The 17,090-nt window shown below is 41.1% G+C and overlaps 1 protein-coding gene across 1 annotated transcript; it reads left to right on the top strand.

Annotated features, from left to right (window-relative positions):
- Positions 1-15,286: 15,286 nt before the first annotated feature.
- LOC125604855 (classical arabinogalactan protein 9-like) lies at positions 15,287-16,730 on the top strand. Its single transcript, XM_048775040.1, has 2 exons — positions 15,287-15,836; positions 16,012-16,730. Exon 2 carries the CDS (start codon positions 16,012-16,014, stop codon positions 16,393-16,395), a length of 384 nt encoding a protein of 127 aa, XP_048630997.1. The 5' UTR covers positions 15,287-15,836; the 3' UTR covers positions 16,396-16,730.
- The last annotated feature ends 360 nt before the right edge of the window (positions 16,731-17,090 follow it).

The following is a 17,090-nucleotide window of genomic DNA, read 5'->3' as shown; positions in this document are numbered from 1 at the left end:
CGTGGAGATTACATATTTTTAAGCCGTGAGCCAAACGTAGACCTGCGATCAATGCTTCGTATTCGGCCTCGTTGTTTGAGGCATGGAATTCCAGCCTGAACGATTGTTCCAAGATCTCGCTCGTTGGAGATGTGAGACGGATCCCGATACCCGATCCTTGCTTGGATGAGGATCCGTCGACGTGGAGGAGCCAGGTGGAATTTGGTTCCTCGTTGGTTATTGCTCCCGTTGGAAGTTCGACCAAAAAGTCTGCGAGCACTTGTGATTTTGCGCTCGTCCTTGGTCGGTATTCGATGTCATACTCGCTCAACTCGACCGCCCACTTAGCCAATCGGCCTGATTGACTTGGGCTATGCAAAATTGTCCGTAAGGGAAAGTCGTGAGGATGACAATCGTGTGGGATTGGAAATATGGTCTTAGTTTTCGGGCCGATGTTACGACCGCGCATGCCAATTTTTCCATCAACGGATACCTAGATTCGGCATCCAGCAAGGTTTTGCTTATGTAAAAAATAGGTTTCTGCTCTCGCGTTCTTCCCTGATCAGGACTCCGCTTACGGCCGTTGCCGAACACGCGATGTACAAGAATAAAGGCTCCCCTTCCACGGGTTTTGCGAGGACTGGAGGAGTAGCTAAATAACGCTTCAGCTGTTGGAAGGCGTTTTCGCACTCTTCCGACCATTCGAATTTTTATTTCCTCGCAGGACGTCGTAGAAGGGCAGGCACTTATCTGTTGATCGTGAAATAAATCGGTTAAGTGCTGCGATTCTGCCGGTCAGTCTCTGGACCTCCCGCTTGTTCTTTGGTGAAGCCATCTCGATTAGTGCGTTGATCTGTTTTGGATTTGCTTCGATGCCGCGGTTGGTGACCAAGTAGCCGAGAAATTCTCCTGATGCCACGGCGAATCTACATTTCGTCGGGTTGAGCTTCATGTTATGGGAGTTTAGTTGTGCAAGCATTCTTCGAGATGTGAACGTGATCTCTTGCTTTGAGGGATTTGACGAGCATGTCGTCGATATAAACTTCCATCGTTTTTCCGAGTTGTTTGGAGAACATTCGGTTCACGAGTCGTTGGTAAGTTGCTCCAGCGTTTTGAGGCCGAAGGGCATTACCTTATAGCAATAAGTTCCGCGATCGGTAATGAACGCAGTCTTCTCACGATCGTCGGGATTCATCCTAATTTGATTATAGCCTGAGAAGGCATCCATGAAGGATAAGAGTTCGTTGCCCGCTGTTGCTTCTACCAATCGATCGATATGTGGTAGAGGGAAGCTATCCTTTGGACATGCCTTGTTTAGGTCGGTAAAATCTACGCAAACTCGCCACTTCTTTTTTTGACTTACGGGGTTGGCGAGCCAGTCCGGGTATCTTACTTCCGTTATCGACCCAACTTTAAGCAATTTTTCGACCTCATCGTTTACTGCGGCAGCACGTTCGGGTCCCAGCTTCCGTCTTTTCTGTTTGACGGGTTTGAATGTTGGGTCGATATTCAGCTCGTGACATGTTATGTTAATGTCGATTCCCGGCATATCTTCCGCAGCCCATGCGAAAGTATTAAGGTTCTTTTAAGAGAGGTTATGAGTTCTGTCCTTAAAGGCTCGTGGAGATTGGCTCCAATCTCGACGCAGCGTTCTGGGAAGGCTTCGTCGAGACAGATCGTTACCACGGGTTCACATGTTGGCTCGCGTTTTTCATCTAGAGCTGCGATGCTGACGAGATTGCCAGAAGAATTCCGCTGAATCCTGACTTTGCGTATCTTTGCTGGAGGTCTTTTTCTCCGCTTTCTTAGGAGTAACTTCGAGGATCGGTCTCTTTCGTTTTAGTTCCGCGGCGAAAAAACCAAACTGCGATTAACTCTTTAGGGGTCGGGAACTTGAGGCAAAGATGGTAGGTTGATGGGATTGCGCGCATGGTGTTCAGCCATGGCGTCCCCATGATAACGTTGTAAGATGCGGGGCGGTCAACGACTAGAAACTCTGTGATGTTCGTCACGGTTCCGGCTTTGACAGCGAGTCTAATCGATCCATAGGCCATGGTCGTTTCCCCCGAAAGTCCTAGCAGTGGGCTTGGGTTATTTTGCGATTTCGGATTGACTGATCCCCATCTTTTCAAGAGTGTCCTTTGAAGATGATATCGGCCGAGAGCCCGGTATCGATTAGTACTATAGCGACGTCGATAACAAGGAGATTGTTTCGAGGTTTGGTCGTCGATCGATCTTTCTCCCCCCCTTGAATGAGATGACGTTCGCGCACGTCAAATCTCGCATATCGTTCCTATCGTTGAGTTGGTTTTGCGGGTGGGTTAGATTGATCCGTAATCCCCCTCCTTCTAGCGCCAAACTGTGGCAACCGAAATTCGCACTGTCGATTTCCGTTTAATAAGGAAACTAGGAAACCCAAATTTTCCAGAGGACCCGGATATCTGTTATTATTACCGCACGTCAAGCAATCAGAACACGAGAATAACAACGATAAAAATAAGAAATCGAAAAGAGAGCAAAGTAGATCTTTATTCCGAATCTGCGTATGAGCGTTACAACAAGGTATAAGCTTGGGCTCGAGAGCTGTCGGTGAGATTCCTAGTTCTAGCAACCGTAAGACGGCTAAACCTAATTGAGTCGCAGCTCGAAATAACAAAAACGGAAAAATGGCTAAATTGCTCTAAGTGCTTAGTTTGCTCTGAAAAAGTTCCCTTCCTGCTCCTCGCCTAGGACTCCTTATATACTAGCTCCAAGGTCGGTTTACGCTTTTACTCTTCTACCCTTAAGCCGTCATAGCATAAAAATGGAGATATTCCATTTTTCCCGATCTTCACAATTATCTTCAAAACTTCCGTATTTATCCGCGGAAACTTGACATTTATCCTTCCTCGTGGGCCAAGCGTGAACCATGCTGTGGTTCACGGGCTTTTGGTTAGGAAAAATCGTAGGATCGGCCTCGAGTTCGTGTTTTAGGCCCCTTTGGGCCGTCTTCCGACTCGACACGTTTACTACGAGTTTTCCGCGGTTTCTAATCCGCGAAGTTTGATCGATGAATTAGAATAGCGGGAAACATGGACTCAGCTTGCTACGGTCTTTGGGAGATAGCATTCGAAGGTTTGACGAGAATGCAAGGACTGCTGTCGTATCGATGTTCGGAAAGGCTCAATCGCTACACAGCGACCAAACTTTGGCTCGAGCCCGGTCGCTACGTAGCGACCGAGCTTTGGCTTGAGCTCGGTCGCTACGTAGCGACGGAGCGGGACGATCACTCGGTCGCTACGTAGCGACCGAGCTTGGCTGAGCTCGGTCGCTACGTAGCGACCGAGCTTTGGCTCGAGCTCGGTCGCTACGTAGCGACCGAGCGGGACGATCGCTCGGTCCGCTATGTAGCGACCTGTTTTTCGAGCTTTCGTCGGACATCTCGATTCTTTCTTCCGTAAAGCTTTTTCGTAAGAAAGAGTCTATTTCGAAAATACTCTTCGGAGAAATTCTTATTTTCTTCCTCGGACGTTTTGAATGTTAATTTGTCGTAACCGTTTTTGACCCCAACAATACATAAAGTGGTGGAGAATCCCCAGGAAATTAAATAAATCTCATAGGAGTTGGCAAGAAGAAGTTATCCCATTTTCAAATCATGTGATTCCAGTTTTCCAGTTTGTGAATAGCACAGCTTCTTCATCGTTCCAATCAAAACAGGATTAATCACTTTGTCAGAAGCTTCATTTGGATACATAAAGTCGTGGAGAATCACCGGGAAGTTGAATAAATCTCATAGGAGTTGGGATGAAGAAGTTATCCTAGGTTCAAATAAGGTGATTCCAGTTTTCCAGTTTGGGAATAGCACAGCATCTTCGTCGTTCCAATCAAACCAGGATGAATCACTTTGTGAGAAGCTTCATTTGGATACATAAAGTGGTGGATAATCACCGGGAAGTTGAATATATCTCATAGGACTTGGGATGAAGAAATTATCCCATTTTCAAATCAGGTGATTCCAGTTTTCCAGTTTGGAAATAACACAGCTTTTTCGTCGTTCCAATCACACCAGGATGAATCACTTTGTAAAAAGCTTGATTTGGATGCATACAGTGGTGGAAAATCACCCGGAAATTGAATAAACCTCATAGTAGTAGGGATGAAGAAGTTATTCCACTTTCAAATCAGGTGATTCTAGTTTCCCAGTTTGGGAATATCACAGCTTCTTCGTCGTTCCAATCAAACAAGAATGAATCACTTTGTGAGAAGCTTGATTTGGATACATAAAGTGGTGGAGAATCACCAGGAAGTTGAATAAATCTCATAGGAGTTGGCAAGAAGAAGTTATCCCACTTTCAAATCATGTGATTCCAGTTTCCCAGTTTAGAAATAGCAGAGCTTCTTCGTCGTTCCAATCAAACCAGGATTAATCATTTTGTCAGAAGCTTTATTTGGATACATAAAGTGGTGGAGAATCACCAGGACGTTGAATATATCTCATAGGAGTTGGCAAGAAGAAGTTATCCCACTTTCAAATCATGTGATTCCAGTTACCCTGTTTGGGAATAGCACAGCTTCTTCGTCGTTCCAATCAAACCAGGATTAATCACTTTGTCAGAAGCTTGATTTGGATACATAAAGTGGCGGAGAATCACCAGAAAGTTGAATAAATCTCATAGGAGTTGGGATGAAGAAGTTATCCCACTTTCAAATCAGGTGATTCCAGTTTCCCAGTTTGGGAATAGGACAGCTTCTTCGTCGTTCCAATCAAACGAGGATGAATCACTTTTTAAGAAGCTTGATTTGGATACATAAAATGGTGGAGAATCACCAGAAAGTTGAATAAATCTCATAGGAGTTGGGATGAAGAAGTTATCCCACTTTCAAATCAGGTGATTCAAGTTTCCCAGTTTTGGAATAGCACAGCTTCTTCGTTGCTCCAATCAAACCAGGATGAATCACTTTGTGAGAAGCTTCATTTGGATACATAAAGTGGTGGATAATCACCGACAAGTTGAAAATATCTCATAGGACTTGGGATGAAGAAATTATCCCACTTTCAAATCAGGTGATTCCAGTTTCCCAGTTTGGGAATAGCACAACATCTTCGTCGTTCCAATCAAACCAGGATGAATCACTTTGTGAGAAGCTTCATTTGGATACATAAAGTGGTGGATAATCACCGGGAAGTTGAAAATATCTCATAGGACTTGGGATGAAGAAATTATCCCACTTTCAAATCAGGTGATTCCAGTTTCCCAGTTTGGGAATAGCACAGCTTCTTCGTCGTTTCAATCAAACCAGGATGAATCACTTTGTAAAAAGCTTGATTTGGATACATAAAGTGGTGGAAAATCACCAGGAAGTTGAATAAACCTCATAGTAATAGGGATGAAGAAGTTATCCCACTTTCTAATCAGGTGTATCTAGTTTCCCCGTTTGGGAATATCACAGCTTCTTTGTTGTTCCAATCAAACAAGAATGAATCACTTTGTGAGAAGCTTGATTTGGATACATAAAGTGGTGGAGAATCACCAGGAAGTTGAATAAATCTCATAGGAGTTGGCAAGAAGAAGTTATCCCACTTTCAAATCATGTGATTCCAGTTTCCCAGTTTGGGAATAGCCGAGCTTCTTCGTCGTTCCAATCAAACCAGGATTAATCACTTTGTCAGAACCTTTAATTGGATACATAAAGTGGTGGAGAATCACCAGGAAGTTGAATAAATCTCATAGGAGTTGGCAAGAAGAAGTTATCCCACTTTCAAATCATGTGATTCCAGTTTCCCACTTTGGGAATAGCACAGCTTCTTAGTCCTTCCAATCAAACCAGGATTAATCACTTTGTCATAAGCTTGATTTGGATACATAAAGTGGCGGACAATCACCCGAAAGTTGAATAAATCTCATAAGAGTTGGGATGAAGAAGTTATCCCACTTTCAAATCAGGTGATTCCAGTTTCCCAAATTGGGAATAGCACAGCTTCTTCGTCGTTCCAATCAAACAAGGATGAATCACTTTTTAAGACGCTTGATTTGGATACATAAAATGGTGGAGAATCACCAGGAAGTTGAATAAATCTCATAGGACTTGGGATGAAGAAATTATCCCACTTTCAAATCAGGTGATTCCAATTTTCCAGTTTGGGGATCGCACAGCATCTTTGTCGTTCCAATCAAACCAGGATGTATCACTTTGTGAGAAGCTTGATTTGGATACATAAAGTCGTGGAAAATCACTAGGAAGTTGAATAAACCTCATAGGAGTTGGGATGAAGAAGTTATCCCACTTTCAAATCAGGTGATTCTAGTTTTCCAGTTTGGGAATAGCACAACATCTTCGTCGTTCCAATCAAACCAGGATGAATCACTTTGTGAGAAGCTTCATTTGGATACATAAAGTGGTGGATAATCACCGGGAAGTTGAAAATATCTCATAGGACTTGGGATGAAGAAATTATCCCACTTTCAAATCAGGTGATTCCAGTTTCCCAGTTTGGGAATAGCACAGCTTCTTCGTCGTTTCAATCAAACCAGGATGAATCACTTTGTAAAAAGCTTGATTTGGATACATAAAGTGGTGGAAAATCACCAGGAAGTTGAATAAACCTCATAGTAGTAGGGATGAAGAAGTTATCCCACTTTCAAATCAGGTGATTCTAGTTTCCCAGTTTGGGAATATCACAGCTTCTTCGTCGTTCCAATCAAACAAAGATGAATCACTTTGTGAGAAGCTTGATTTGGATACATAAAGTGGTGGAGAATCACCAGGAAGTTGAATAAATCTCATAGGAGTTGGCAAGAAGAAGTTATCCCACTTTCAAATCATGTGATTCCAGTTTCCCAGTTTGGGAATAGCACAGCTTCTTCGTCGTTCCAATCAAACCAGGATTAATCACTTTGTCAGATGCTTGATTTGGATACATAAAGTGGCGGAGAATCACCAGAAAGTTGAATAAATCTCATAGGAGTTGGGATGAAGAAGTTATCTCACTTTCAAATCAGGTGATTCCAGTTTCCTACTTTGGGAATAGCACAACTTCTTCGTCGTTCCAATCAAACCAGGATGAATCACTTTTTGAGAAGCTTGATTTGGATACATAAAGTGGTGGAGAATCGCCAGGACGTTGAATAAATCTCATAGGAGTTGGATGAAGAAGTTATCCCACTTTCAAATCAGGTGATTCCAGTTTCCCAGTTTGGTAATAGCAAAGCTTCTTCGTCGTTCCAATCAAACCAGGATTAATCACTTTGTCAGAAGCTTGATTTGGATACAAAAAGTGGCGGAGAATAACCAGAAAGTTGAATAAATCTCATAGGAGTTGGGATGAAGAAGTTATCCCACTTTCAAATCAGGTGATTCCAGTTTCCCAGTTTGGGAATAGCACAGCTTCTTCGTCGTTTCAATCAAACCAGGATGAATCACTTTGTAAAAAGCTTGATTTGGATACATAAAGTGGTGGAAAATCACCAGGAAGTTGAATAAACCTCATAGTAGTAGGGATGAAGAAGTTATCCCACTTTCAAATCATGTGATTCTAGTTTCCCAGTTTGGGAATATCACAGCTTCTTCGTCGTTCCAATCAAACAAAGATGAATCACTTTGTGAGAAGCTTGATTTGGATACATAAAGTGGTGGAGAATCACCAGGAAGTTGAATAAATCTCATAGGAGTTTGGATGAAGAAGTTATCCCACTTTCAAATCAGGTGATTCCAGTTTCCTAGTTTGGGAATAGCACAGCTTCTTCGTCGTTCCAATCAAACCAGGATTAATCACTTTGTCAGAAGCTTGATTTGGATACATAAAGTGGCGGAGAATCACCAGAAATTTGAATAAATCTCATAGGAGTTGGGATGAAGAAGTTATCCCACTTTCAAATCAGGTGATTCCAGTTTCCTAGTTTGGGAATAGCACAACTTCTTCGTCGTTCCAATCAAACCAGGATGAATCACTTTGTGAGAAGCTTGATTTGGATACATAAAGTGGTGGAGAATCGCCAGGACGTTGAATAAATCTCATAGGAGTTGGATGAAGAAGTTATCCCACTTTCAAATCAGGTGATTCCAGTTTCCCAGTTTGGTAATAGCAAAGCTTCTTCGTCGTTCCAATCAAACCAGGATTAATCACTTTGTCAGAAGCTTGATTTGTATACAAAAAGTGGCGGAGAATCACCAGAAAGTTGAATAAATCTCATAGGAGTTGGGATGAAGAAGTTATCCCACTTTCAAATCAGGTGATTCCAGTTTTCCAAATTGGGAATAGCACAGCTTCTTCATCGTTCCAATCAAACCAGGATGAATCACTATGTAAGAAGCTTGATTTGGATACATAAAATGGTGGAGAATCACCAGCAAGTTGAATAAATCTCATAGGAGTTGGGATGAAGAAGTTATCCCACTTTCAAATAAGGTGATTCCAGTTTTCCAGTTTGGGAATAGCACAGCTTCTTCGTCGTTCCAATCAAACCAGGATTAATCACTTTGTCAGAAGCTTGATTTGGATACATAAAGTGGCGGAGAATCACCAGAAAGTTGAATAAATCTCATAGGAGTTGGGATGAAGAAGTTATCCCACTTTCAAATCAGGTGATTCCAGTTTCCCAAATTGGGAATAGCACAGCTTCTTCGTCGTTCCAATCAAACAAGGATGAATCACTTTTTAAGAAGCTTGATTTGGATACATAAAATGGTGGAGAATCACCAGGAAGTTGAATAAATCTCATAGGAGTTGGGATGAAGAAGTTATCCCACTTTCAAATAAGGTGATTCCAGTTTTCCAGTTTGGGAATAGCACACCATCTTCGTCGTTCCAATCAAACCAGGATGAATCACTTTGTGAGAAGCTTGATTTGGATACATAAAGTCGTGGAGAATCACCAGGAAGTTGAATAAATCTCATAGGAGTTGGGATGAAGAAGTTATCCCACTTTCAAATAAGGTGATTCCAGTTTTCCAGTTTGGGAATAGCACAGCATCTTCGTCGTTCCAATCAAACCATGATGAATCATTTTGTGAGAAGCTTCATTTGGATACATAAAGTGGTGGATAATCACCAGGAAGTTGAATAAACCTCATAGTAGTAGGGATGAAGAAGTTATCCCACTTTCAAATCAGGTGATTATAGTTTCCTAGTTTGGTAATAGCAAAGCTTCTTCATCGTTCCAATCAAAACAGGATTAATCACTTTGTCAGAAGCTTGATTTGGATACATAAAGTCGTGGAGAATCACCAGGAAGTTGAATAAATCTCATAGGAGTTGGGATGAAGAAGTTATCCCACTTTCAAATAAGGTGATTCCAGTTTTCCAGTTTGGGAATAGCACAGCATCTTCGTCGTTCCAATCAAACCAGGATGAATCACTTTGTGAGAAGCTTCATTTGGATACATAAAGTGGTGGATAATCACCGGGAAGTTGAAAATATCTCATAGGACTTGGGATGAAGAAATTATCCCACTTTCAAATAAGGTGATTCCAGTTTCCTAGTTTGGGAATAGCACAGCTTCTTCATCGTTTCAATCAAACCAGGATGAATCCCTTTGTAAAAAGCTTGATTTGGATACATAAAGTGGTGGAAAATCACCAGGAAGTTGAATAAACCTCATAGTAGTAGGGATGAAGAAGTTATCCCACTTTCAAATCAGGTGATTCTAGTTTCCCAGTTTGGTAATAGCAAAGCTTCTTCGTCGTTCCAATCAAACCAGGATTAATCACTTTGTCAGAAGCTTGATTTGGATACAAAAAGTGGCGGAGAATCACCAGAAAGTTGAATAAATCTCATAGGAGTTGGGATGAAGAAGTTATCCCACTTTCAAATCAGGTGATTCCAGTTTCCCAGTTTGGGAATAGCACAGCGTCTTCGTCGTTTCAATCAAACCAGGATGAATCACTTTGTAAAAAGCTTGATTTGGATACATAAAGTGGTGGAAAATCACCAGGAAGTTGAATAAACCTCATAGTAGTAGGGATGAAGAAGTTATCCCACTTTAAAATCAGGTGATTCTAGTTTCCCAGTTTGGGAATATCACAGCTTCTTCGTCGTTCCAATCAAACAAAGATGAATCACTTTGTGAGAAGCTTGATTTGGATACATAAAGTGGTGGAGAATCACGAGGAAGTTGAATAAATCTCATAGGAGTTGGCAAGAAGAAGTTATCCCACTTTCAAATCATGTGATTCCAGTTTCCCAGTTTGGGAATAGCACAGCTTCTTCGTCGTTCCAATCAAACCAGGATTAATCACTTTGTCAGAAGCTTGATTTGGATACATTAAGTGGCGGAGAATCACCAGAAAGTTGAATAAATCTCATAGGAGTTGGGATGAAGAAGTTATCCCACTTTCAAATCAGGTGATTCCAGTTTCCTAGTTTGGGAATAGCACAACTTCTTCGTCGTTCCAATCAAACCAGGATGAATCACTTTTTGAGAAGCTTGATTTGGATACATAAAGTGGTGGAGAATCGCCAGGACGTTGAATAAATCTCATAGGAGTTGGATGAAGAAGTTATCCCACTTTCAAATCAGGTGATTCCAGTTTCCCAGTTTGGTAATAGCAAAGCTTCTTCGTCGTTCCAATCAAACCAGGATTAATCACTTTGTCAGAAGCTTGATTTGTATACAAAAAGTGGCGGAGAATCACCAGAAAGTTGAATAAAACTCATAGGAGTTGGGATGAAGAAGTTATCCCACTTTCAAATCAGGTGATTCCAGTTTTCCAAATTGGGAATAGCACGGCTTCTCCATCGTTCCAATCAAACCAGGATGAATCACTATCACTACAAGAAAACGTAGCAGTAACAACGGCATTTTACGAGGAAATAATTTCCTCGTAAATTTACATGAGCTTTACAACGCAATTACGACGCGACATGACTTCGTCGTAAACTCGATGGTAATTTACGACGAAATGTATTCGTCGTAAAGTTAATGTAAGTTTACGACGAAAGTACGTGGAATGCAAAATAGTTGTAAACGTTACATCGACATTACAACGAATCATGTTACCGTTACATAAAGGTGAAAACGTGTATTGAAAGTGCTTTAACTTACCTAAGTTCGTTGTAAACGCGTTGTAAATTTTCCATGTAAAATCCATGTAAAACTTACCATATTTCTCTATATATATGTCATTTCCCACAACTCTCTTCCTCACAACACACAACTCTCTTCCTCACAACACACAACTCTCTTCTTCTCGAACCACCAATTACTATTTCGAAGATAACGATAACGAACATGAGTCATTCGTCTGTCTGCCAATTCAGTAGAGCGATAAGGAGAAAATGGAGGGAAGTGAAGTTGGTTTATACTTGAGTGAAACCTCCGACCATCGTCAAAGGTTCCTCTCAAGTACAAACCAGCTGCACTTCCGTCCACTTTCTCCTTGTCGTTCCACTGAATTGGCAGACAGACGAACGACACAGGTTCCTTATCGTTGTTTTAGAAATAGTAATTGGTGGGGTAACAACGCAATTACGACGAAACCAACGAAACCAAATTTCGTCGTAAACGCCATGTAATATTACGACGTAAGTACGTCGAAAATGAAATTTTACATCGATATTACAACGAATCATGTTACCGTTATATTTAGGTGAAAAACTTATCGAGTTTCGTTGTAAAGTCGTTGTAAAAAAACTATGTAAAATCCATGTAAACTTTCCCTTGTAAAATCGTTGTTATATTTCAACTACCCAACTCGAAAATTTCTCTATATATATGTCATTTCCCACAACTCTCTTCCTCACAACACACAACTCTCTTCCTCACAAGACACAAACGGAAAAAAAAAAATTTAAAAAAAAATAGTAGAAAAAATGGTCGGTGGCGGTAGTATTTACGAGTTACGAAGTTGGATGTATTTGCACAAAGATTCCGACGGGAGAGTGACGAATGCATTTCTGAACGGGCTAGAGACATTCATGCACCAGGCGGGCTGTACACCGATCACGCAGGAAAGCGGTAAGATGTTCTGCCCCTGTTCAAAATGCAAAAATTCGAAATTTGCACGTAGTGAAACTGTATGGAATCATTTAGTAAACAGAGGATTTACACCACAGTATTACATTTGGTATCAACATGGAGAGGGTTATGGGGGAAATGAAGCTAGTAGTAGTAATGCTAATTTTGAGGATGCTCATCATAATGAAGAACCGAATCATGTGCATAATGAATATAATTATCATCAAGAGGAGCAGATGGTAGATCATGATAGGGTTCAAGATATGATTAGTGATGCATTTTTAGAAACAACTACAACAATAGCAGATGGAACTGGAAATGTAGAAGAACCTAATTTGGATGCAAAAAGGTTTTATGAAATGCTAGATGCTGCAAATCAACCAATCTACACTGGTTGTAGAGAAGGTCTCTCTAAATTGTCTCTAGCAGCTAGGATGATGAATATTAAAACGGATCATAATTTACCTGAGAATTGCATGGATGCATGGGCGGAGTTGTTTAAAGAGTATTTGCCAGAAGACAACGTGTCTGCTGAATCTTATTATGAGATTCAGAAATTGGTTTATAGTCTTGGGTTACCCTCGGAGATGATTGATGTTTGCATCGACAACTGCATGATCTACTGGAAGGAAGATGACAAGTTAGAAGAGTGTCGATTCTGCAAAAAACCACGATTCAAACCGCAAGGCCGTGGGAGGAATAGGGTACCGTACCAAAGGATGTGGTACCTACCAATTACAGACAGATTGAAAAGATTATATCAATCTGAGAGGACTGCTGCGTCGATGAGGTGGCATGCCGAACATGTCCAGAGAGATGGTGAGGTTGCACATCCATCAGACGCAAGAGCGTGGAAACATTTCAACAAGGTACACGGAGATTTTGCTACAAATATTCGGAATGTCTATCTTGGGTTATGCACCGATGGATTTAGTCCATTTGGAATGTCTGGTAGACAATATTCTTTGTGGCCAGTCATTCTTACGCCGTATAATTTACCGCCGGATATGTGCATGGAACAAGAATTTCTATTTTTGACCATATTAATCCCAGGGCCGAAGCATCCAAAACGGTCTCTTGATGTTTTTCTTCAACCGTTGATAGAAGAGCTAAAGCAATTGTGGTCAGAAGGGGTGAGGACGTACGATTGTTCCTTGAAAACCAATTTTACGATGCGAGCAGTTCTGATGTGGACGATAAGTGATTTCCCTGCTTATGGGATGTTGTCTGGCTGGACAACACATGGAAGATTATCTTGTCCGTATTGTCTTGGATCCACGGATGCTTTTCAACTGAAGAATGGTAGGAAGAGTTGTTGGTTTGATTGTCATCGTCGGTTTCTTCCACTTGCCCATCCGTACAGAAGAAACAAGACATTGTTTCGACACAAAAAAATTGTCAGAGACAGTCCTCCTCCATATCTCACCGGCCAGCAGATCGAAGCGGACATTGATTATTACGGAGCTCAGGAAACAGTTAAGGTTGGAGGAAATTGGCATGTTCCTGGAAATATGCCTGATGGGTATGGTGTATCTCACAATTGGCATAAGAAGAGTATATTTTGGGAGCTACCGTATTGGAAGGATCTTCTCTTACGCCACAATCTGGATGTCATGCATATCGAGAAGAACTTTTTTGAGAACATCATGAATACATTACTTAACGTCCCTGGGAAGACAAAAGATAACAAAAAGTCAAGGATGGACTTACCTGATATTTGCTCAAGAAGTGAGTTACATATCAAGAGCAATGGAAACGTTCCTGTTCCCATCTTCCGGTTGTCATCAGCAGCGAAAACAACCTTGTTTGACTGGGTTGCATCGGAAGTTAAGTTTCCTGATGGTTATGTTTCAAATATGTCAAGATGTATTGAACGAGGTCAAAAGTTCTCCGGAATGAAAAGTCATGATTGTCATGTGTTTATGCAACGACTGCTTCCATTTGCTTTTGCCGAGCTCCTTCCAGCAAATGTCCACGAAGCACTTGCAGGTAATTATAAATTTATATATATACCTATGTTACGAAATGTTATTAATTTGATTCCTTTTAAAATATACAGCCATCGGAGCATTTTTCAGAGATCTTAGCACACGTACGTTCAAAGAAGAAGTCATCGAACAACTTCATCAGAACATTCCGATCATATTGTGCAACCTGGAGAAGATATTTCCTCCTTCATTTTTTGACGTCATGGAGCATCTAGTTGTCCACCTACCGTATGAAGCATTGCTTCGTGGACCTGTTCACAACGGATGGATGTATCCGTATGAGCGACAGATGAAACATTTGAAGGGGAAAGCAAGAAATCTTGCAAAGGTAGAAGGTTCAATAGTTGCAGGGAGTTTGACAGCCGAAACATCTAACTTCACATCATACTACTTTGCTCCAACTGTTCGTACGAGAAAAAGAGTTCCTAGAAGATATGATGATGGTGGAGTACCGACATCATATCCAATTGATGGTGTTCCTGACATTTTCTGCGAAATTGGACGGTTTGGTGGTAAAACGAAAGAAGTATGGTGGTCATGTGAAGAAGATAAACATAGTGCCCACACTTATATTCTGCTCAACTGCGAGGATGCAATGACCCGTTACTTTGAAAGGTAAATATTTTGTGAATGTTAATTATATGAATTGAAGTTAATTATGTATGATTTGATTATTTGTTCAATTTGCAGGATGTTTGTATCTCAAGTTGAAGAAGCAATACCAGGAATATCTGCAACTGATGTGGATACACGTAAAGATAAGCACTTTGTCAAGTGGTTAAAATCACAGGTAATATATCTCATACTATTATATTAATTAAGTAAGTGTTTAAGAATATATATATGTTTTTTGCAGGTTGATTATGACGATCCTTATTATCCCGTATGGTTTCATGAATTGGTTCAAGGTCCAGTTGCAAAGGTCACCACATCACCTATGTATTTCACACGAGGATTTACCTTTCACACATACGAGTATGGGAGACATCGGGCAACGAGTAACTACGGAATATGTGTGAAAGGTGAAACAGACTTTTACGGGATATTGCAGGAGATTATTGAAGTGGAATTTCCGGGGTTATTGAAGCTAAAATGCGTCCTCTTCAAATGTGAATGGTTCGATCCTGTTGTGAACCGAGGGATTCGGTATAACAAATTTGGTGTTGTGGATGTCAATTTTGGGAGAAGATACAACAAATTTGAGCCTTTCATTTTAGCTTCACAAGCCGAGCAAGTTAGCTTCCTTCCTTATCCTCGGCTTCGAACTTCCGGGATAAACTGGGTAACTGCTATCAAAGTTACACCTCGTGGACGCATTGTCGTTGGAGAAGAACCGCCCTTGCAAGAAGAAGACGCTATCACTGAAGTTGAGGTACCAGAACAACCAACTGATGAAATCCTTTTGATCGACCCGCAAAACTTTCAATATGAAGATATTCCCGAAGATGCGACAGATGAAGCACGTGAAGACGAGTTCGAGAGAAGCGACGATGATGATTGTAATGATAGTGATGAGAACGAAAACGATTTAGAGTGATGTAATATATGTATCAAATGTTGGATTTCTCTATTGTAACATTTTCTAAAAGAAAGAGTAAGAAGTAGTATGATATAAGATATGATGTTAGATGATATGTCACTTTGGGGTTTAGGGATTTCATTCTCGGTGTTTAGGGTTAAGCGTCGTAATTTCGTCGTAAATGGAAAAACGCGGGCCTGGTAATTTCGTCGTAACTCGAAAAACACGGGCCTGGTAATTTCGTCGTAAATTAAAAAACACGGGCCTGGTAAATTCGTCGTAAATGGAAAAACGCGGGCCTGGTAAATTCGTCGTAAATTTACGTCGATTTTACGACGAATCCTAATCTATATAAGGGGACGCCGAGAGCGAGGCTGCCTCGCTCATTCCTCCCAAATTCCTTTGCTCTCTCTAAGGTAAACTCTCTCTTCTCTCTCTTTTTTTTTTTTTTTAAATTAGTTTAGGTGATTAGTTAGGTAACGGAATTAGTTTAGGTGATTAGTTAGGTAATTAGTTTAGGTGATTAGTTAGGTAACGGAATAATATTTTTATTATGTCGTAACTGATAAAATTTATTTTAATTTTTTTTAGATGGCTCCTAGAAGAAAATCCAGAGCACCTAGTTATAGAGATTTGTTTGGCGACGATGGTTCCGGTACATCTTCTTCCGGTCCATCGTCTTCTGGTCCATCATCCTCCACCGCAGTTCCAGACTCTCAGCCTTCTCAGAGAGTTGCTTGGAGTCCTCCTCCACCGCAGATGCCTCCACCGCAAATGCCTCCACCGCATATGCCTCCACCTCCTCCTCCAGCGGCTGCACCTGAGCCTGTCCCAGAAGGTGCAGTTCATCCGGATTTGCGTGTGCCTTCATATGCCCCATTCGCGAGATATACGGTAGAGGATTTGCTTGCCCAGCCCGGACGAGAGGGTTTGGATGTTCTAGACCCCGATAGACCCCGAGGAACTTATTGGTAAGTTATTAATTTTTATTACATAAAAATTTAAAATATTTTTATTTTCTAACGGTTAAATTGTTTTCCTTTCAGGTTTGGGGCTAATAACCGTGTTGGCCGGAGCGTTTCGAAAACGATTAAGGGTTACTACGACGGGGCATATCCGAACTGGAGCAAGACTCCAAATCACGTTAAGATCACGTGGTTTAAAATGTTTGCGGTAAGATTTTTAAATTTAATTAAATTTTAACTTTTAAATATGTATATATTTTTTAAATATTATTATTAATTGTAATTTTTTCAAATTTTTTGTGTTTCAGCAAAAGTGGCATTGGTCTTTGGGAATCACCGAGATGGTGAAGGCGGAATTCGTTGCAAAAGCAAAGATCCGCCTCTGCAACACAGTCTCCGATTGGAAGGACAAGTGGGAGCTCGACGGGTATGAGGGAAAGCCCACTGAGCTCACGAAGGATGTGTGGGATGGCCTCATCGCCTATTGGAAGCACCCGTCTTCGATCAAAAAGGCCAATTCGTGCTCGGCTTCTCGAAGAACGAAGGATAAAGATGGTAATTTGCCCATGCTTCACAGAACCGGCCAAAAACCACATGCAGGCATCCGTCTAGACGTTGTAAGTTTTGTTTTTAAATATTTATTTTAAAATATTCAATTAATATAACTTTTAATATTTTTTTTTTTGTAGTTGGAGAAGACGGGAG

Source organism: Brassica napus, unplaced genomic scaffold (assembly GCF_020379485.1).
Source record: "Brassica napus cultivar Da-Ae unplaced genomic scaffold, Da-Ae ScsIHWf_63;HRSCAF=104, whole genome shotgun sequence".
In the NCBI taxonomy this organism is placed as follows: Eukaryota; Viridiplantae; Streptophyta; class Magnoliopsida; order Brassicales; family Brassicaceae; genus Brassica; species Brassica napus.
This window is presented reverse-complemented; position numbering and strand designations above follow the sequence as displayed.